The sequence below is a fragment of the Onychomys torridus genome, chromosome 7 (assembly GCF_903995425.1).
Source record: "Onychomys torridus chromosome 7, mOncTor1.1, whole genome shotgun sequence".
NCBI classification, from domain to species: Eukaryota; Metazoa; Chordata; class Mammalia; order Rodentia; family Cricetidae; genus Onychomys; species Onychomys torridus.
In genome coordinates, this window is record NC_050449.1 from 48,852,580 (window position 1) to 48,876,472 (window position 23,893).

The 23,893-nt window shown below is 37.9% G+C and overlaps 1 protein-coding gene across 1 annotated transcript in view; it reads right to left on the minus strand.

Annotated features, from left to right (window-relative positions):
* The window catches only part of Etfa (electron transfer flavoprotein subunit alpha), a 59,138-nt gene that overhangs the window by 17,202 nt on the left and 18,043 nt on the right, over positions 1–23,893 (minus strand). The window contains exons 5-9 of the mRNA XM_036193772.1: positions 23,623–23,722; positions 22,152–22,262; positions 21,441–21,542; positions 19,450–19,518; positions 13,664–13,746 (exon numbers count right to left, since the gene is read on the minus strand). Of these exons, the coding sequence (XP_036049665.1) occupies positions 13,664–13,746; positions 19,450–19,518; positions 21,441–21,542; positions 22,152–22,262; positions 23,623–23,722 (465 nt within the window). The remainder of the gene's footprint in view (positions 1–13,663; positions 13,747–19,449; positions 19,519–21,440; positions 21,543–22,151; positions 22,263–23,622; positions 23,723–23,893) is intronic.

Here is a 23,893-nt window from a genome sequence, read left to right on the forward strand (position 1 = left end):
CCTCCTTTTTTTTTCAGATACTGAGTACTTATGATTAACTCTCAACTCAGTTGTAGACACTTGCCTACACGTACAACGCTCTGGGTTTGATCCCTAACACTGAAAAAGATTCTTTATAATGTATGCTCAACAAATTTTAACTATCTAACCTAGTATTAACTACAGTCACCATTATCATTCTGGGTATCAGATCTCCAGAAATAATTGTCTTTGACAATGGAAACTTCATAACTTTTAGCTACGCTTTCCCCACTCATCCACCCCCCACTAACCCCGCTCTACTCTCTCAAAAGGTAGGCACTTTTTCTACGATACCATATGACTAAAAGTGGTTACAGTACCATAATATGCTTCAAGTGAAGTCACCAGTCATCTGAAACTACAGTAAATAATACACTGACCATAGAGAAAATCCCTGAAACTTATGAGGTCAGATGAGACTAATCCGCAGAAGTGGCAAGACTGAAGTTACTGCTATCTTTTTTTGTTAATGATGCTTATTTAATTTATGAAACCTGTATTGAAAACTAGCTGATACTTTTTGGTTAACTATCAATGAAATCAGTACCTGGTCCCAGACAGCCATTAAAGGGAAATGTCTAGAAGCAAAGCCAATGAGTGGGTACTTCGTTACTTAGTAGATGGACCTGGTGCTTATTAGGGAATAATGTAGCTGTGGCTCCTCAGTCACAAGTTCCCCAACCCCCTAAATCCCTCCACAGATAGAAATTCCCCCTAGTCTTTTACAGCCACTTTCTTTTCCAAGAGGCCCAGGGAACTGGTATCATCTTCACAAGCAGCCTATTTACAAAATGCTGAAAGCTGGTCATGAACTCATGACATCTATGCCACCACCTTCAAAGCTGGTGGGGTGATTAACACCATGCCAGGCTCAAAGCTTTATGGATTTATTTTTATTTTTACTTTAAACTTGGATATGAAATATATTATAATTTATACTTTGAAAAACTAAATATAAACAAAAAAAAAAGAAATTTTTGCCCTTGACCTCTTTAGTATTATTTTTAGTTACAGGTTTCAATTATACAGTATGTATAAGACCTGAGCAAGTTTTCCTTAAGGAAATGTTTTCACATTAAAATATGATTTAATTACTTTGCAATGAAATGGTTTCCCTTTACATAGTTTGTTTCTATACTAAATCACATTTTTTTCCAATTTGGAGAATATACTTTTAGTATACCTAAAATAACAGAAAACCAAGTATGACCTTGTACATTTGGCCAAATCTACTCATGTGGTTAATTCATATTGAAATGTTTGAATATAAGGCACAGAATACTTAGATAGAATACTAAGATACAAAATCAAATCTATTATAAAGCTTTTCAACTTAGGAAGTCACATATAAAGTTTATTTTGACCACCAAAATTATTATCAGCAAATGTCTTAATGGATCCAAGTCAAAATATGTAATATTTTACTTATCTGTAGAATCTGAGAGCTGTAAAGGACCACTGTGTCATATATTTTAATCAATAAAAATAAATCTAGGTTACAGGAAACAAAGCTGGCATTGGAACCCAAGCCCTGACCTCCAAGCAGTAGTACTCTTACCATTTACCAAACTATTCTCTCCTCAAACTTCTAGAAGCCAGGCTTTCTTTTTCTTTTCTTTTAATTTTTCAACCCAGAGTTTCTCTGTGTAGCTTTGGCTGTTTGGTCCTGAAACTCAGAGATTTATCTGCCTCTGCCTCCTGACTGCTGGGATTAAAGGTACGCACCACCAAGCCCAGCTAACAAAGGCTTTCTTGATGGTTAATCTATCAATACTCAGGCAATTTCTATAAAATAGCACATAAGAGCTACAAAGCAACTGGAGGAAACAGTTTTGCAGTTACACACAGTGCAACCCAGCACTTCCACTCTTAGGTCTAGATCTACAAGTAACAACGGAGAAGCAGAGGAAGAGAACCAATTCCACAGTTGCCCTCTGACCTCCACATATCACTTGTGGTGTGTGCCCACATAATACATCATACACACACAACAATAATAAATAATCCTTAAAAAAAGAAAAAAAGAAAAAAGCTACCCCCTTGAAACCTTTATATAATTTTCCACCTTCAAAAAACTTAATTTGGGAAACAGGGGAGGGGGAGATAGTCCAGCAATTAAATCACTTGCCTTACAAGCATTAGAAATAGTTTGGAGGGGCTAGAGAGATGGCTCAGAGGTTAAGATCACTGGCTGCTCTTCTAGAGGTCCTGAGTTCAATTTCCAGCAACCACATGGTGGTTCACAACCAGCTACTATAGGATCTGATGCCCTCTTCTGGCAAGCAGAGCAGTCATACATAAAATATAAATAGATAAATTAAAAAAAAAAAAAAAAGCTGGGCAGTGGTGGCACATGCCTTTAATCCCAGCACTGGAGAAGCAGAGGCAGAGTTTGAGGCCAGCCTGGTCTACAGAACAAGGTCCAGAATAGGCTCCAAAGCTACACAGAGAAACCTTGTTGGGGGTGGGGGGTGGGGAGCGCGAACTAAAAAAAATTAAAACATAAAAAAAAAATAGAGTTTGGATCTCTAAAAAGCCATGTAAATGCCAGGTGGTCATGGTGGCCTACCTGTAACTTCAGCCCCAGGAGACAGAGGCAGGGATCCTCAGAACACGCAGGCTCCTCGGACTAGCCTCACACACAAGCTCTGAATCTGATTGGGAGATTCTGCCTCATTGAACTCTGTAATAGTGGTTCTCAGCCTTCCCAATGCTAAGACACCTTAATATAGTTCCTCATGTTGTGGTGACCCCCAACCGTAAAATTATTTCATGTTACTTTGTAACTGATTTTGCTGCTGTTATGAATCATACTGTAGATATCCTGTGATATGAGACTCCTGGGGGGGGGGGGGTCACTGCCCACAGGTTTAGAACCACTGCTTTAAAATAATCTCTTTAAGGAAATGGGCAGGGCTGGTTGCACATACCTGCAGTCACAGCACCTGAAGTGATAGAGGCAGGAGGACTGCTACAAGTTCAAGGCCAACACCAGACATTCAAAGTCAGCCTAGTCCGCATAGTATGCTCCAGGCCAGTCAAGGCAATACATTGAGACCCTGTCTCAAAACAACAAAGAAAGGAAATGGAACACATACTTCCATCCTCTGGGGGGAAAAACTATTTCCAAAATGCTGTTAGTCTAATATTAACATATAGTTAAACCAAGTTGTTAACATTTATTTTCCTTTTGGTTTCCTGAGAATGGGTGTTGCTTGATGATGCAGCTGGCCTGGATCTGCATCCTAAATTAGCCTTGAGTGTGCAATCCTTCTGCTTCAGCCTCTTACAGGCGAACGGCACCATACTCAACTTTAACTTTTTTTGTACATTTTAGTATTTATTATTTTGACCTCAAAGTAAATCCAAGAGCTGAATTACATGTGCTAAATCCACTGGCTGTATTTCCATCTGGTATATGTCTTATATTCTTTGACACTCAAATACACACGTATCAACTTGACACCATGCACAAAAAAATAAATTCATTTTTTTATGAAAGACCCCCAAAGTACACAGTGTTGGTTTTTCAAAATGGAAATTTAGAAGTTTTATTCCTTTTGAGTTACCACATCAAGATGGCTGAAGTAGATCTGCTATCTACTCTAATTGATTTTCATGTCAGCTGTTAAATTAGGTTGACTATGTACAAGACATGTCAATCTATCATTCAGTAGCATGCTTTTAAGTAGATAAATGGGGCAGAAAAGAGGGGCATGTATACAATAGTCTGAAATTAAAATAGTTTAACTTTATATAATAAAGTGACAATAGGTAAAAAGAAAAATTCCACTGATCCAAGTCCTCTGGAATAAATGTAAAAAAAAATCAGCTTGATAAATTTTAGCTGAGAAAACAAACCAAAGATATATCTAGAACTGCTAACTTTTGGCAACTGCACAACCAAACAACATATACATGCAAACCACAACCTACAAATGCTGTACCTTCTCTTTGTCACTTAAGATTCCCTGGAAGGGCTTTGATCATCCAGGCCTTGTAATTACCTTTTAAGAAGCATGCTTAGGGTGTTTTCTGGACTGTGGGTCCACACAGCATTTCTCTTTGTCCTCTTGGGGACAGAACATCAATTGCTTTCAGCCAAATGCACTCACATATGAATATTTTAGTACAATTTAATGCTTCTATACCAACCCCAAAGGAAAAGCACATCAATTTGTGAACACCGTTCTCTTGCAGCTAAAAGCCAAGCTAGATAATGCAGTATGAAAGCAGTTGTCAATCTTCAGCTTTTTAGCAAGTTAGAGGACAGCCTATCCCATAATCTCATTCCCAGTTGTATACAAATAACTCCATAAAGTTTGTTTCTACACTGACTTTTCAACACTAGTGAATTTTCAAAACAAAGGTCAGAAACAAAATATACTGTCTTGGTAAATTCTCCTAAACTGCTTATTCATTTGGTAACTTTGACTCTATTCACTTAATCTCAAAATTATAAACAGGAAGTTGATCTGTCAAGAAAATATCAAAATACAGACAAAGTAATCCACACCTACTAAGATGCTGCACCAAGTGTAAGGACCACACTCCCTGGCAAAAGATAGTAGACTCTAATGATCATGACATGCTTATGTGTTTGGATAGCTGCAAAGGTCAGGTCAGCACCATCAAACAGATCATTGAGAGCAATCCAGAAAAGGAACTTCTCCCAAGTACATCAAGACTTAAAAAGTCATACTAATTAAATCTAGTCTCAGTATAAATCTAAAACTCTGAACCCAACAAGTATTAAATGATAATAAAATCCAATGAGCCTGACAAATACCAGAGAAATAATTTAATGATTGATTGTTCATGATTTCAACAACAACAAAATCTTTTAAGAATCTGTAGGGGCTGGGAGGTGACCCAGTGGGTAAGAGCATTTGCTGTAAAAGCAAGAGGATCTGAATTCAAATGCATAGTACCCATGTAAAATCTGGGCACAGTCCATGCACCCTGTAACCCTAGCACTGGTTAGTGGATACAGGCAGATTGCTTGCTGGCTAGCCAACCTAATTGAAAAGGGGAACTTCAGATTTAGTTGAGAAGATCTGTCTCAAAAGTTAAGGTGAAGACCAATAAAGAAAAACAGACAATATCTTCTTCTGGTCTCCACAAGCACACGTAGGACGCACACCCCTATATGTTAACACATGTGAATACATAGTACAACACACACATACTATAATACATACACAAAAAATAATCTGTAATAGTCATTGTGACATTAGCTAGTGCATAGCATTTTAACATGCCAGGCACAGTTTTAAGTGTCATATACACACACAATCTCTCATTTAACCTTGTTTTATATATATTAACTCATTTATTATTTACAACTCTGTGAAACAAGGATTATTATCACCATTACACATCTCAGGAAACTGTAGCACAAAAGGTTAAGTGATTTATCCAAGGTCAATAGAAAGCAAATGGTAAGCTAGGTGCAGAACTCAGACAGTTTGACTGGCATCTAGTCTGTGTCTGTGTCTGTCTGTCTGTCTCTGTCTCTGTCTCTCTCTCTAAAGATAGAGTCTCATGCAGTCCAGCCTGGCCTGGAATTATGTACAGCCTGATCCTCCTGCCTCTATTTCCCACAGACTAGGATCAATTTGTGCATTTCATAATGCATGTGTCACTACTATTCAAAAAAACAACCCACATTAAGAATTTACATGAGTGTGTATTTAAGGTACTTATGAATCTGAGTGAGACTATACCATTAACTCAGCAGCTGTTTCTCAGCTACTATCCAGACAGGATTGGTATTATGCCCACACTGTATAACTGCAAGCAAAGAGAACACACATATCCATTTGAGATTGTTTTTTCTTATCACTTTTGGACTCAAGGCTTTAGACAATAGTTAACAGCCATTTATTTCTAGTATTTCAGGAGCTAAGAAGTCCATCACCTCTTCTTTGGATCTGAGAGACCCTCTACCACCTTGCTTTCAATTATCCTGATACCACTCAACAGTTAGTACAGCTCCCTCTCCTCAACACAGAAGCCATCCATAAAATATCTATTATAAAATGGGTCAAGTGTGATATATTCATATAACAGGCTATTGTAGAATCAATAAAACAAAAAACAGCCTGCCTGTATTCACATAGAAAAACCTCAAAAATAAGATTATAAAGAACACATATAGTGTGTTGCTATTGATATTTAAAAAATACTGTGTGACTAGTGCTCTCCAATATATTTAGGTCATAGCACGCAGATCATAACACAGTATGTTACACTTCAGTAAGTGAACAAAGTTGGTCATAAAGTCTACAGTTCAAAGGCTGAGAAGATGGGTCTCTCCAACACTTGAGAATCATCCACAGCATTCAAACTGGTTTCCTTCCCCTTCCCTTTCTTTCTTTCTCCTCGATAGAATCCTGCTTAATATCCTATGCTGGCATCAAAATACTCATGACAATCCTCTTGCCTCTATCCTCCTGAGTGCTGGCATTATAGGCATGCATCACTCTATCTAGCTCTATATAGTACTCAAATTGAAAAGTTCAGTCATATACTGTTTAGAGATTTGCACAAACATAGTAAAAGTAAAAATGAAGTATATTAGAAAAATAATCATCAAATTTAGGATGACAGTTACTTTTGAGGACAGAAAAGACTATATATTCAAGCAAAAGATTCATGGGGCTTTCAAATAACACTGCTTTTTTTTGAGGTGGGGGGAGGTGTTTCAACACAGGGTTTCTCTGTGTAACAGCACTGGCTGTGCTGGAACTTGCTCTGTAGACCAGGCTGGACTTGAACTCAGAGATCCACCGAGTGCTGGGATTAAAGGCGTGTGCCACCACTATCTGGTTTTAACATTGCTTCTTAAGTTGGGTGTTATTTCAATATTATGTTCCATATATTTATATAAATATATAATTTTAGATGAAAATAATAGGAAGTAAAGTACACAGAGCAAGTGTAAACAACATTTCAGGCTTAGACTTGTGAGATGAGAAAAGGGTGGCAGCTTGGGAGAAAAAGAGGTTGCCAGATAAATGCAGGAATGATGAGCTCTAGAGAGAGCAGGTACAATATTCACATCAAACAAGGAAAGGATAATGTTTTTCTCTTGACACACACAGATAAGCTGGGGCTTTATTTTGTATGGTTTTTGCTTTTATAGCAAGTACATCACATTACATTTATCTATCTATCTATCTATCTATCTATTTATTTATCCCAATTAGGCAGTAGTCTTTACCCTGTGTTCTAGGCTCTAGTTATCTTGCAGAGGGGCAGATCTGAGCTAGCACCTCTATACATTCATCACCTGACTTCAGCTCCATTCTTTCTAATAAAATTCACTTGAAGAAGGGTTTGATAACTTAATTGCCAGCCTGCAGTTTTACTATAACATAAGCCTCAACAGCAGACACAGAACTAAATAAATTCTGTTCCTCTTGAAAATGCACTTACTATGCAATTGGCCCACACTGTAGGGCATCATAAAAACAACCCTATAAAACTACTGTCCTATTTATAGTAAAGATATTGTTGAGGATGTCAATCAATAGTGTCTTCTTTATATGGACTCAAGGGATATATCTCTTTGATCTTGATACCAGGCCAAATGATACTTCCCATGTACAATTAGTTTGTTTTACCTTTGGGACACTATAAATCAGGGCACTGATCTTGTTTCCTAATATGAACTGGCTTTTAGAAAACCTAATGCCAAATTTGTAGATCACATCTAGAGAGGGCCACATAACTTTCCAATATTTCTTCATCTGCCACCTGAACTTTCTCAAAACCATTTAAAGTGCTACCTACAACAAAGAGATTAGAAGAGCTTGCCTGTCATAGATAGGTGGTAAGGAATAGGATCATAAATACTGAGAAAGACTAAGAATGAAGCCCAATAAGAACCAAGTTCTACTGTTCATCACAACCAGGAAACCACAGACTGAAGAGGCACAACAATGGATGCAGATTCTGTACTGGGGGGTCAGAATTAGTAATAAATATGAAGATGAATGATAAAATTAGAGTATTAAAATACAGAAAATGGGGGCTGGAGAGATGACTCATCAGTTATGGGCACTAGCTGCTCTTCCAGAGGACTTTTTTCCCAAGTTCAATTCCCAGCACTCACATGGCAGTTCACAACTATCATAATGGGATCTGATGTCCTCTTCTGGTGTGCAGACTTACAAGCAGACAAAGCACCCATATATACAAAACGCATAAATAAATATTTAAAATATAGACAATTAGAATAAAAACACAAACAAAATTGGGATATAAAACATAACTGTACTAGAGCTGGAGCTGGAGAGACAGCACAGCAGTTCAGAGCACTGGCTGCTCTTCTGGAGGACCCAGATTCATCCTCAGCATTCACATGGCTGCTCACAACCGTCTGTAACTCCAGCCTGAGGAGATTCAAGGCCATCTTCTGGCCTCTGCAGCACCAGGCAGAGAATGATAGAGGAAGACTCCTGATATCTACTTACACAAACAGACCATGTATGCACAAAGTAATAAATATAGGAAAAAATAAATAAATGTAACTGTATTTCAGATGAGAATATTTCAGTCTGAAACAATTATGCACTGAGGTATTTAGGAGCAAAACCCCACAATGTTACTTAATGTAAAACAGTTCAGAGAAAAATATAAGCATGTACGTACACACATGCACACTATACAATTTAGTTTTACTTTTCTAAATTTGAAATTAACTCCAAATCAGAAGATAATTAGAAATAAAAAGAAGTCATTGTCATAACAGTAAGCTGGGAACTAACGAGTGGCTTCTGAATGGGGTCGGGGGAGTTCTATATCTTGCAAGACTGTGAGGTCATAAGGACATTGGGAACTGTTTCACACTATAAATTGTTGTGAATGACAAAAAAACCATGTAACTAAATTCAAGGTCTATTTCTGGAATTATATACTTTCTCTAATTAAAAAATAAAACAATTATTTTTTTCTTAGTTGGGTTTTATTGCTGTGAAGAGACACCATAACCATAGCAACTCTTATAAAGGAAAACATTTAATTGGGGCTGGCTTACAGTTCCAGAGGTTTAGTCCATTATCATCATGGCGGGAAGCATGGCAAAGAATTATTTTTGTACAGATAACAAAATTGACTTTCTATGTTCTGTTACTTGAAGCAGGGAACTTCTGGCTCCTCACCATCAGAAAAAAAGTGATGATACTTTCCACAGTTGTTACAAAATGCCAACAAGTCAAAATACTACTGGATCTTCTAATAACAAAACGAGAAAAGAAATAAGCCTCGAAATGTTCAAAGGTGGCAAAATGGCCCCATTAGATAAGAATAAATGAATGTGCTGTGTTACAAACAAAGAATGCTGCATTAGTATTAGTGGAGATGGATTTAATAGTACATAGTTCAAATGGGTGGAGGTGGGGAGAGATTTTTGGATGTTCAGAAGTATAATTCTTGCCAATAGTGGGATATGGCTGAAAAAAACCTAATACAATATTAATTAACATTAATTAAGATATTATTTAGGGTGATAATAACCAACTCCACACTAGTCAGTGAGGATATGAAGTAATACATTCAAATTCTGGGCCTTAGGTCTCCTTATGGCTCTAAGGAACAGCTCCTATCAGACTTACCATCCTGCTAAAATAACTATAATCCAGGTTCAAGTATGGATAGCAACTCTAAGTATGCTGGATATCAACACTGACAGGTAGCATTTGAGGAGTCAAAATTCTGTAGAGGAGGGAAGCATGCAGACATGAGTTCAGCATACTTCTCCCCTTTCACCTGGGGTATCTGCAATTTCTCCACAGGGATAAAGGCCCTTTAGGTGAAGACCTGAAGTCTTACTGGTTGAAGAAAATACACAGAAGGTATGTGGCTGTGACACCAGCTGAAGTGTGGAGAAAGTTCCAGAGAAGAGAACCATGAGAGAAAACCACAGACTCTGCACAGAAATTCCATTCATGATGAGAGCTTACAGCAAATGAGAAACAGCAAAGAAGTTCCTCAATTAGAGATCATATCAGAAAAATAAATAGGCAGGCACGCAATGGAAGTAGAGAAAGTGAACAAGAAAGTCACTACCTGAATTTATTAAAAAAACAAAAAAACAAAAAAAACTTCCACAAGTCAGTAATAAAAACAAGCACTTCAATTAATAAAAGTAAAAGATTTCAATAACACTTTACAAGAAAATACCTAGATGGCCAGTAATACAATAGTTGCCCTATAATCCTGAAGTCCCTCATGATGTGAAACTAGGATTGAGAAACTAGAACTGAAGGACATGCCAGGTATGTGCAATATGTGATTCTAAACTAGCGACATTTTCTATAAAGGACATTAATGAAGTAACAGGCAAAATCCAAATGGAGTGTGATGACTAGATGGTATTATGTGTTAATGTTCTGATTTGAAAGGCTGCATTATGGTTATGTAGGAAAATGCACATATTTGAAGCTGGAAGGGCACTGTCTCAGCAACTTACTCCCAAATGGTCACAAACACACACACACACACACACACACAAAAGTTTTGTTCTATACTTGAAAACTGCAAATTGATTGTTTTCTAAAAAAGGTTTTAGAAGTGAGAGGAGGGGTAATAGAGGGCAAAGAATGGAGGATGAGAACATAAGAAAATGGGAGGGTCAAGCTGGAACAGGGACAGAGTGGGAGAGCAAGAAAAGAGATACCATGATAAATGAAGACACCATGGGAACAGGAAGAGGCAGGGTGCTAGGGAAGTTCTCAGGAATCCACAAGAATGACCCCACCTTGGACTACTGACAATGATGCCTGGACTGGTCTACTCTGGTGACCAGAGTAATGAATACCCCAACTGTCATCACAGAGCCTGTATCCAGTGACTGATGGAAGCAGATGCAGAGATCCATGGCCGGGCACCAGGCTGAGCTCCAGGAATCCAATCTGAGAGAGAGGAGGGATTCTGTGGGCAGGGGACATCGAGATCATGATAGGAAAACGTGCAGGGATGACCAGTCACACTTGTGGAAACCCATGAACTGTGGATTAGTAGCTGTGGAGCCCCCACAGGACTAGACTAGGCCTTTTGGATATGAGAGACAGTTGTTTGGCTTGAACTGTTTGGGGGGCCCCCCAGGCAGGGGGATCAGGATCCATCCCTGGTGTATGGGTGGGTTTTCTGGAGCCCAGTGCCTAGGGTGTGACACCTTGCACAGCCTCGGTGCAGGAGGAAGGGGCTTGGACCTGCCTCAGCTGAGTGTGCCAGGCTCTGCTGAATCCCCATGGGAGACCTTGACTTGGAAAATGTGGGGATGGGAGTGGATTGGGGGAAAGGCTAGGGGGTGGGAAGAGGGAAGAGGGGGGAGATCTGTGGTTGGTATGTAAAGTGAATAGAAAATTTCTTAATTAAAAAAAAAAAAACAACTATGGTGTATGTGTATATGAACACACACACATACGCACACACACATATATGCACATACATCTATGCCTGTAATGGCCAATCCTCATTGTCAACTTAAAATCACCACTGAGACAAAAACATGCCTCTCTGAGTGCTTTTGAGGGTATTTCCAGAAAGGCTTAGCAGGGTAGGAAAACCCACCCTGAACATGGGCGCTATTCCACAGGCCAAGGTTCCCAACAGAATGAAAAGAAGAGAGTGAGCCGAGCACCAGTGTTCACTCTGTTTCCTGACTGGACTCAATGTGACTTTATTAAGCTCTTGTCATGTCTTCCTCATCATAATGGACTGTACCCCTAAACTGTACCCCTAAACTATCCTTCTTTCAGTTGCTTTTGTCCACTATTTTGTCTCAGCAACAAGAAAAGGTACTAACACAATGCTCAACTAGAGAGGTAATACATTAGAATTCCCTGAAGGGTTGCATGAGTTATGTTAAAGTCTTCAAAGCATTTAATGTTTACTCTCCTTATGAGCAAAATTCAATAGTTCTATAAGAGTAAAGCTGAATAAAGCTGGCTGTATGAAACTTGTTTCCAATACAAGAAAGGATGCCACCAGCCACTCCCTGCCCTCTGCTCCTGTTTAATAACTATGAATGCCCCCTTCTGAACGCTACTTCAGGGTATAGTACACACTGAATTTCTTATAAAAGTAGTTTTGATTAGGAAGCTGTTGATCTTTTATGAATTCAAGCCTGAATGTGTCTACTCACATAAAACTGTACACGCAAGATTTCCACAAAAAATATATGTGTGCCACACCTAATTAAATGTCATGGAAGGCTCCAGCTCATCTGCTCAATAAATCCACTTCCACAGCCAGACTAATGTGGTATGACAAGCAAGTCAGTCACACAGTGCTTTGACTTAATTTATGAATAGTTTTAGTGCCTATACTCAGTACGAGATGTTCTCTGACTTCAAGTAAGCTAAGTAACACAAAATATATTAACCAAAAGAAGAAAGATTGCTTCACTGAACTTTGTCAAAAATGAAACATTTCTGCTCATCAAAAGAAAAATAGGAAAGTCCTAGCATGGGAAAAAATTCACAGTACAGATCTGAAAAATAATTTGTATACAAACTATATAAAGTTCCAGAAAGAGACAATAAAAAGATAAATGACCCAACTTTAGAAGGACAAAATAGGTATTTCAAAACAAGCTTCAAAGATAAGCCTTAAAGAGTTGGGAGGAGGTGGGGACGGGAAACATGATCAAAATATTTTGTATGAAAAAAATTTAAAAAGAGATGACTATTTGAAGTCATCATCTTATAGACCAAGGTAATAGGAGAGTTTAATGAACATGATATTGAATCTTGTTTTGAAATGACAAAAAACCATTTTTTTGAGTTACATAAAAATATTTTCCTCATACAATACAAATTTAAACTGGTTGAAAAATATTATTTAAGAAACATGAAGTTTAAGAAACAAGAAATGCTTTAAAAGATTCAACTTTCAATTCAACATTTCCTAAACTTCCCTTTTAAGTTTTGCAAAGACTTTTAGAATATGCGATCTGGCTGGGTGTGGGGGCTTACTCCTGAAACCTCAGCACTTGCGAGGCTAAAGCAAGAAGACTGCCAAACTCTTGACCTGGACTACAGACAGATTCTGTCTCATCCTCTTGGCAGAAAGGAATACTCGAGCAGTAGGAATCAAAATATCCTGAAATTTATACAAATAGATAAAAATATAGAACTAAAGTAGGTATTCAGGAGCACATAAGACTACAACAGTCATTAGTAGCTTCTATGACAAAAGCCTAACTAAAATAGGCTCAATTAAAATAGGCTAACTGTCCGGTTTTTATACTTAAAAGACTTTATGGACAATAAATATAATCAATGTTAATTTACAAAAACCATAATAAAGTAAGTTAGGGTGTAACTCGGTGGAACAGCACTTGTCAAGCATGGAGTCCTACTAGCTCTACCACACTACAAATACAAGACAACAAGCATTACGACTTCATACTGCTTCAAATCATTGTGCAAAGCAATTCCTAATTTAAAATGCTAAGCATTTTATTAAGACCAAAAAACTCCACACTTTGTGAGGACACATTCACCATCATAATGGCTAGCTGTATAGGATCATTGAGTAAGATATAAATCACTGAAATTATTGTCCAACAAATACATACAGTGCTGATCCCTACAGAATTCTGCAGGGCGTATTTTATTGCAATACTTACTGGCGCTACTATTTTTCCTGTCTGACCAACTTGCATGTCATTGGGAACAAAGCCAGCATCAACAGCAGCACGGGAAGCACCAACTAAAAGGGCAGGAAATGTCATTATTTTCAAGCTCTATTATTCAGCTAGTGAGATATTCACCAACAACTACAAAACATCCTAATATTGTAGTCAGAAATTATTGTATAAAGGACTCACTTTTGAAAAAAAATCCTCTAACTGATTAAGAATTCTAAACAATAAGTACAAGTGCATTTTTTCAAAATAACTTCCACAAATTTCTTTTTCTTCTCTTAAATTTATTTATTTATTTAATTTTATGTGCGCATGTGTCTGTGTGAGAGTGTCGGATGCCTTACAACTGCATTGGACAGTTCTGAGCTGCCATGTGGGTGCTGGAAATTGAACCCTGGTCCTCTCGAAGAGCAGTTAATGCTCTTAACAGCTGAGCCATCTTTCAACCACCATCACCCCCCTTTTTGGGACAGGGTCTCTCTATGTAGTCCTAGCTATTTTGGAACTCACTATGCAGATCACACTGACCTTGAACTCACAGAGATTCTCCAGTCTCTGCTTCCTGAGTGCTGGGTTTAAAAGCATGCACCACCACACCACTTCAGGCACAAAATTTCAATTTTTTAATTTGGTTGGCTTCTGACATTTGCTTTTATCAAAAAAGCATTCATAAACTCCACATTATAATCTACTTAAGAAATACTATACAATGTTCCTTTACATACTAATTTCATGGTATTTAAGGAAATGCTGTATAATATCATTACCTATTATTATCAGATAGTCATATTTAACACAAGATTGAGGTTTAGTAAAGTATCTCAAATTAATAAATAAAATGTAACTGGTTTTCTCTCCACAAGATCTACTCTTGGGGCGGAACCACCCCTTCTGTAGAGGGGGAAGAAAGGGACTCAAATATTTCTTCTGTCTACTGTTGCATTAATTTATTTTCCTTGTTCTGGTTTCTTTAGAAGCTCAGATAATTAAACTTAGATCACTTTTTTTTCTGATACATATTTAATATTAGAAATTTCCCTACAAGAACTTATCCTATTGGTACAGGTCCATACTTGCAGCACATGGAAGGCTGAGGCAAAAGGATCATAGGCTAGCATGAGCAAGGCAGTGAGACTGTCTCAAATATTTGAAATTTAAAAACAAACAAATAAATAAAAGGTAGGGGCATGTGGATATTGCCCAATGGTGGAACATCTGCCTAACATATGAGAGGCCCTCAGTTCAATTCCAGTACTAGGGAGCCACCTCCTCCCCCACATCCAAGCACTGTTTTTACTGCACCATACACTTTTTTCATTCAGTTCAAAATATTTCTCTTGAGGTGTCTTCCTTTACTCATGTGTTACGTAGAAACACGCTATTTAATCATGGAGATATGTCTTGGAATTTTCTAGTTATGTTTAGTTGCTGACATCTAGCTCAAGCTCACTGTGGTCTAAGAACAGACATTGTATGATTCCCTATTCCTTTACATTTATGAAGGTGTTTATGGTCCCAAATGTGCTCTTCCTTGGTGAATATTCCTGTCAGCTTGAGAATTTGCTGTTGGGCAACAAAGACACCCATAGATGTTAATTCAATCCAGCTAACTGCTGAGTTCAACTGAGTTTCCCTGTTTTGTTCTATACATTTCTGATAGAATCACTGAACTTTACTAGTAGATTTATCTATTTCTTCTTGGATCTTATCAATTGTTTTCTCTTTAAAAATATTTGTGTCAGGCGGTGATGGCACACACCTGTAATCCCAGCACTTAGGAGGCAGAGGCAGGTGGATCTCTGTGAATTCGAGGCCAGTCTGGTCTACAGAGCTAGTCCAGGACAGGCACCAAAGCTACAGAGAAACCCTGCCTCGAAAAACCCAAAAATAAATAAATAAACAAACAAACAAATAAAATTTGTGTGGGGGCTGGAGAGATGGCTCAGAGGTTAATAGCACTGGCTGTTCTTCCAGAGGTCCTGAGTTCAATTCCCAGCACCCACATGATGGTTCACAACCATCTGCAGTGAGGTCTGATGTTCTCTTCTAAATAAATAAATCATCTTAAAAAAAAATTGTGTGTTCCCAGATATGAGTATTTGTGTGCACAAGTACATGTGTGATAAAGGACAGAGGTTCACTCTATCTTCCTCTATCGCTCTCCATCATTTGTGTGTGTGTAATTTTTAGCTTTATTTTTCATTTTTGTTTTGTGTGTATGGGTGTTTTGCTTGACCACATGCCTATACACTACTTCTGTGTAGTGCCCTAGACACCAGAGAGGGCACTGATCTCCTGGAACTGGAGTTACAGATGGTTGTGAATCTGCTATGTGGGTGCTGGGAACCGAACTGGAGTCCTCTGTAAGAGAAGCTAGTGCTCCTTAACCAATGAGCCATCTCTTCAGCCCCTCTCCGTCTTATTTTTGAGAAATAGTCTCCTCACTGATCCTGGAGTGCAGCATTTGGCTAGGCCAACTGGTCAGCAAGTCTTCAGGATTCCCCTGCTCACACCTCACCAGAGCATCCGTCCACCACACCCAACTTTGTAAGTAGGTGTAGGGGTTCTGAACTCAACTCCTCAGCAAACACTTCTTGACTCAGTATTTTTCCCATCCCCTTGTGTCTGTTTATGAGACATTTTGCTATATTGCTATGATGTTTAACTTAGACTATCAACTTGATGGGATTTAGAACCACCATGGAAACAGTTCTCTGGGTGTATCTGAGATATATTATCTAGATTAGGTAAATAAAGGGAAAGACCTACCTTAAATGTGGATGGTACCATTTCATGGGCTGGGCAGGGCAGCAGCATCCATCACTTTCTACTTCTATACTACAGACACAATGTGGCCAACCACTCTACTCCCCCTACCTTATCTCCCTGCCATGACGGACTATATCCCCTGAAACTGAGAGCTAAAATATGCCCTTCCTGAAGTTGTTCTTATCAGCACTTCTTCACAGCCACAACAAAGTAACTAACAGTCACCCAGTTGGTCTTGAACTCCTGGGAGAAAGGGTCTTCCTGCTTTAGCCTCTGCAATGCTAGGACTATAGGCATGCAGTGTACCAAGCTTCAATCCAACATCTTTTGCCTCAGTTATCTGGATACTGTTTTTAGACAATTATACATTAGGGCTTGCCATGTCTTCAGAGAAATGACTCTTTAAATATTATGTAATGTTTCCTCATCTCTGATGATTTTCTTTGCTATTAAGCTGGCACAGTCTTAATTTTTTGTTTTGTTTTTTGCTTTTTCAAGACAAGGTTTCTCTTTGTAGTCTTGGCTGTCCTGGAACTCACTCAGTACACCAGGCTGGCCTTGAACTCACAGAGAGATCTACCTGCCTCTGCCTCCTGAGTGCTGGGATTAAAGGCAAGTGACACTATGATCAGCTTAATATTTTTCAACTAGGGTTAATCAATGTGTGTGTGTGTGTGTAATTCTTTGAGAATTTCACTCAGTGTATTTTGAACATAATCATTCCCCCTCAACTCACCCTTAATACCCTCTTAAACCTCCCATCCCTTCTCTTCCAACTTTTACTTTTTCCCCTTCTTTTCCCATTGAGGTAGTTTGTGTTGGCCTGCTAGTGTACTTCTATATTTAAAATGAGTTTCTTGTAGACAAGAAATAATTTAAGTCTTGGTTTTCCATCTACTCTGACAATCTCTTAATTGATGCATTTAGATCACTGACTTTCAAAATGATTATTGACAATCTTGGATTGACTGGTATCTAAATTATTTGTTGCCCCTTATCTTTTACATTTTCTGTGTTTTTCTTTAACTAATTTTATATAATTTATCTTTTCTCTTTCCTTACTTCTTTTTCATTTTTGTAGTGACTGCTGGAGTTGGCAATTGACACCTACTCTAATTCCACTTTCAAGTAACACTGCACCACTTCAGGGTGTGCATCCATCGTAGGATAACCCCAGAATCCTATTCCTGCTGCTCCCTGGTAGTACTGTCACTCATTTCACCTACCCATGAGCTAATACAAATGCTTACACGCACATAAGTAACTGACCACATCACTGTCTATTATTTTGACTACACTATTACTTGTTAGATTAATAAGAAAAGCACATTTTTTATTTATTCATGCCTTTTGATTCTCTTTACTCTTTTGACCCTAGCAGTTCTTCCTTTCTTCAGAATTCTGTATGATTTCCTTTTTTAAAATTTAATTAACATTTTTTTTCATTTATTTTACATACCAACCAGTTTCACCTCCCTCCCTCTTTAGCATTTCTTGCAAGGTAAATCTCTAACAGATTTTTTTTTTTTTAGAGTTTTCTATTTCCTCTTTACTTCTAAAGATAATTCCATGGGTACAGAATTCTAGGTGGCTGCAGTTTTCCTGTCAACACTTGAAGCTTTTTATCCAATTCTCATCTTACTCACACGGCTTCTGAAGAAAAGTGGAATGTATTTCTTTTTTTTTTTCATATATTTGTCTTGCCTGCATGTATGTCTGTGTAAGGGTATCAGATCTTGGAGTTACAGACGATTGTTGACTGCCATGTGGATGCTGGGAATTGAACTCCTCCGGAAGAGGAGTCGGTGCTCTTAACCACTGAGCCATCTCTCCAGCCTCTGGAATGCATTTCTTATCTTTGCTATGGTATGACCTTTTTGTTTTGTCCACTATGGTTTCTTTCAGGATTTTTATCTTCATCTTTGACTTGTTCTAGCTTGCAAATTACAAACACATTTGGTGTTTTCTGAGCTTCCGAGATCTTTGCTTGGGTGTGATGTGAATTTAGAGAACTTCTCAGGCTTCATTGTATCAACCACTCCTGTTCTTTCCTCCCACCTCCACATTATACCCACTATTCCTCAGTTGTAGTTACTTTTTACTTTACATCACGTTACTTGTATTTTTTGGAGGTGTGTCCTAGGTACTGGATATTTTATTGTTGTTTTCTAGCTCTTTTTTCTCTTTGCTTTTAGCGTTAACCATGTCTGTGGCATATCCTCAAGCTCAGAGGTTCTTTCCTCAGTTTACTCTGTTGGTAAGATGCAGTCATTTCTGCTCCCATGTTTTTGTTCTTAAATTTATCATTTTTTCCAGTTCTTTCTCAGAGTCAAGAGAAGTAGATTTACTTAGTATTGTGTATGTAAGTCACACAGAATCAGAGAAAGGGAGGAGGTTGGGGAACAGCTAGTAGGAGGTCTGCAGTAGGCTGTGAGGCTGGCATTTCAGTACTTTAAAAATCAAACTAGAGAGATCCCCAAGATTTGGCAAATTTCAAACTGCCACACACTCTTTAAAAATTACTAGGATACCCCTTTACTGAACTGTTTCAGCACTTATTGGGGGACTAAGAAAACCACTGCAGAAAGACTGAAATAATGGTCACAACTGGAACTCATGTAATGCAAAGTAAGTCAGACACAGAAAAGCAAGTATCTTGTTTTCTCTCATGAAGAATCTAGATTGAAAAAACAAAGACATGGAAGTAGAAGGGAACTACATGGACAGAGAAAAAGGAAAAGAAGAAGGCAGAAAAGAAGTAAGTAATCAGGGTAAATATGACCAAAATATGCTATGCACATGAATAGAAATGCCACAACCAAATGTTATTTTGTATAACTGATAAATGATAATAAAGTTAAACAAAAAAGCCAAGTCAATAAATAAGAGGAAGAAAAACTGAAAACCATAGAAAACAAAATAACCTGAAGCTTTGGAGGAATTATATAAATGAAATAATGAAAAATATTTCCAGCAAAAAGAGAACATCATGCCTTTACCTGCAGCATGCAATTGATCTGCCAGGTCGTATAGCAGCTTAAAGTTCTCTCCACTCTTCAAGCCCCGACCTCATTAAAAAAGAAAAAATGAAATTAGGTATATACAGGTTGCACTCTGTGAAATGTTTGCCATTTTATAGGCCCAACTGAATGCCCATATTACACACTGCCACATAAAGCATACCACCTCCTCCACAAAGTCTTTTTTAACATCTATGAAGCATACAGCTTTGAAGTTAATTAACTACATAAAGAACACTGTGATGCTTGCCGTTTCTCCACTATAACGGAAACACTTTAAGTCCAAGAGCAAGATCCACAGTCTCTAGGTCACTGCTCTATATGTGGTATTAGAAAACTCTTACTAGAACTTGGTAAATAGTCCCTGCATGACTGAATGGAACTTCCTGCTAGATTTCAAATTCCTTAAGGGCAAACATATTCTACTTTTTGGTTTTATTTCTCCAGGAAATGAAAATGCATCAAGCCCACCATAGAACAGATATGGTCTAATATTTCCTGAATATACAAACCAATAAACAAGACAAACATCTTTGCAAAATATTAAATTGCTCCCTCTGAATACCACTTGAGCAATAGATGGGCACTGGGAACATCAACTATTTTGTTTAATGTTCAATTTGGAAAGATTTTAAAATCATATCAATCCTTATTTTCTCAAAAAGTCATAGTCAACAAACTATAAAGGAGCATAATATACAAAAAGAGTTAAGCCTGCCAGGTGGTGATGGCGCAAGCCTTTAATCCCAGTATTCGGGATCAAGCAGATTTCTGTGAGTTCGAGGCCAGCCTGGTCTACAAAATGAGATCCAGGACAGGCACCAAAACTAAACAGAGAAACCCTGTCTTACAAAAACAAAAACAAGGGCTGGAGAGATGGCTCAGTGGTTAAGAGCACCGACTGCTCTTCTAAAGGTCCTGAGTTCAATTCCCAGCAACCACATGGTGGCTTACAACCATCTGTAATGAGATCTGGCGCCCTCTTCTGTATACATAATAAATAAATCTTAAAAAAAAAAAACAAAAAAAAAAAACCAACAAAAAACCAAACTGGGCGGTGGTGGCGCATGCCTTTAATCCCAGCACTTGGGAAGAAGGGGCAGGTGGATCTTTGTGAGTTCGAGGACAGCCTCGAGGAAAGGTGCAAAACTACACAGAGAAACCCTGTCTTGAAAAACCAAAAAAAAAAAAAAAAAAACGAAAAAACAAAAAAAGTAAGTCTTATGCCACATTCAGGTCCTGACATTAACTGTGAAGGGCTTCCCAATTGTCATCTACAGAGACCTGTATAACACTGAAAGCCCTTGAAAGTAGAATAAAGCAGGGGATTTATAGAGAAATTCGAGATTCCAATCACTTTTTCCACAATTCAGAAGCCAATCAAATGCCAAAGAAAACCACCCAGAAGTCTGAAAAACAAAAACACCATGTGGCAGAGGTATGGACTGAGATTTGTGCCCTGCTCCCAGATGCCATTGACAGATGTATGACAGGGAGCCCAAATCCTTACTATGGTCATAATTACATATTCCTGGTAAAATATGACTAATATTTACAACTTACCAACTTCTGACACTTGGAAAGAAAAATTAAGGGGCTGGAGAGATGGTTCAGTGGTAAGAGCACTGACTGCTCTTCCAGAGGACGCAGGTTCAATTCCTAGCATCTATAAGGCAGCTAAAACTGTCTTTAATTCCAGTCTCAGGGGGCCTGAAACCCATGGCAAAACACTAGTGGATATAAAATAAAAATAAATAATTTTTTAAAAGCAAAAAAAAGAAAGAAAAATCAAAACAAAACAGAAACCCTATGCTCCAGACTACAGATTCAGCTCAACAGTGCAAGACCCTGGGTTCCTTCCCCAGCACCACCAAAAACTAAATAAAAAATTCTTTTTTTTTTTTTTTTTTTTTTAAATGAAGTCTGTAGTGTATAGCTTATGTTATCTTTTAAATTACTATTGCACTCACCACCAGATACCACCACTTTGGCACCAGTTAGTTCCGGTCGATCACTTTTTGTCAGTTTCTGGTCAAGCCACTCTGATATTCCCACTGGTGAGGAACTTGGTGCTGCACACATTGATAAATAGAATTAGAAAATGAGAATGACTTCAAGCAATATGGTAATAATTATTTTTAAGACAAACACACAAACATCCAATTCTAGGAAATTTAAGTTCACTCATTTTCATGTTCCCAATTTCATTTTCTTTAATTATAAAGGTTTAAGGGGACAAGATTCTTTTGGGAAGTCATTTACTGCTCCTAAATTCATCTGTAAAAACCAGAATAACCATTCTCTCTAGTGCTCAAATAAGATGCCAGACATCTTAAAATGTAACCCTATTTTTACTGTTATTACATTCTGTTATTATACTGAATCACTCAAATATCAAAATAGGAAACAATAATGAAAATAAAAAAGTCATAACACAAATGTAACAGATTAATCTTAATTGGTCCTCTCTCCTACTTTCAATCTACCTAAGTGGTTATCCTTGTACCAAGAGGATGTGAAACAGGCGTAAGTTATAATTATTTATATAACCTTGGAATACAAGTCAGTTGAATTTTTACTCTGCACTAGAAATCAAATGAGAGGCTGTCTCTGATTCTAATAAAATCTACAGACTGAAGAAACAAAGGCCAGCCTATCAACAGGCTCAAGTGCACACTTACCTTTCTCTGAACCAGCACTACCTCCACTTGTTGCTGCAGCCTCAAAAGAAGTTCCTCGGACAGAAAACACCTTCACTTTCTCATCACACTTCACGGTACATAACGCATTTCCTGAAACACAAATTTTATTATGAAGAAGGAAGAGCAAAAGTATTCCTCTCAGGCTCAAAATTTACTTTATGAAGATGAGGCAAAAAATAATTATGGATCAGCTGTTTCCTACCTCTGCTAATAGAGGAAGAGAGGAGCACAACAGTGAACAACTTCACCAGGGACATCTGTACAAGTCTGAATGTCTTTTAAAGAGAGAGAGGTACTGATATGCCTGGAATCAACACACGCAAGCAGGTGGCCAGAGGAGGAATGCACACCTCCTCTGCAGCAAGCAGGAATGACGTTCCTTTCTCCCAAACCAACTCAATCAGTAATCTAAAAATACAAGCTGCTCTGCCTTAATACACATGTAACTGCTATACGTACCAAAGAAGATTATATGAAAGCATGGCAGGGCATAAAGAACAAGTTCAGAGGAACCAAAATTTTAAAAGTATTAGAGACATTTCATGTAGACTAGCCATCACGTTAGGAGTGACTGACACCATGATCAAAAACTTCCCCTTGAATATTACTCAAGAATACAGGTCTGATTTAAGAATCAACCAATTGCACTGAAACATACAACTTTAACCAGAACAAAGGCAGTAACAAAGAAATCAACTCCTTCCCCAGCCCCATTCGAGATCAGTGTGTTTAGAAATGATCAATCAACTAAAGAGATGCTAAAATGAATTGTTTAGTGCACATGGAACTAGAAAGCAAAGACTGAGAATACTATTTTTAAAATATTTTGCCTTTCCAGGTACTACTTTCAAAATATAGCTACTTAAACAAGAACTGAACATGACAATAGCAACAGACATGCTAATGTGACAAGGAGAAAGAATTACAGGCAACTAATTAGTCTCTCCCAGAGATGGACCCTGTAATTGGTTATCCAATATAATTGGCTATCCAATGCAAAGTAGCCAGCCCAGAAATCATATACACACAAGCAAACCAAACAGACTCAGCAGGTTGTATTCATATATTCATGCATGTGTGTAACAACAATAAAGAAAAACAGACTGTCAATGTGAGAGTGAAGAGGAATTGACACAGTAGTGACTGGAGGGGAGAAGTGACGTAATTACATCTTAATTTAAAGAAGATATATATGGGTGGCAAACTTAATTTTTATTAACCACTGGGGGGAAAGATCTCACTCCATAAACTCAAAGGCCAGTATAAAAGCACTGTGCACAGGACAAATCAGAATGTCATGTCATGGCATAGTAGCAATTCTGAACTAAAGCATTTCTCAGAAACATTTAAGATGATCCATTTAATCATATGGTTTGCTTCCAAATCTATTTTTAAGATTGCATACTTTTAAAAAGTAGCATGTTGATTAATTATCTTCCTTGGAACTTACCTGCATAGATAGTTCTCACAAATGTATCAGGTGATTTGATCTCAATGATGTCAGAAACTGGGGCAACATCAAGTTTAGCTGCTACTCTGGGCAAAAGGTTCTAAAAGAAAAAGAAGTAGTAAGCTACAAAAGTGCAAGCTGATTAATATAACAATCAACAATGGTTATCTTCTAAACTCCTTTAAAGGGAAGTGATCTTCTGCATAAACTTTAATTCAAATTCAAGATTTTATACTTCATGTGTCTTTGGACATGGGACATCAAGCCCAGC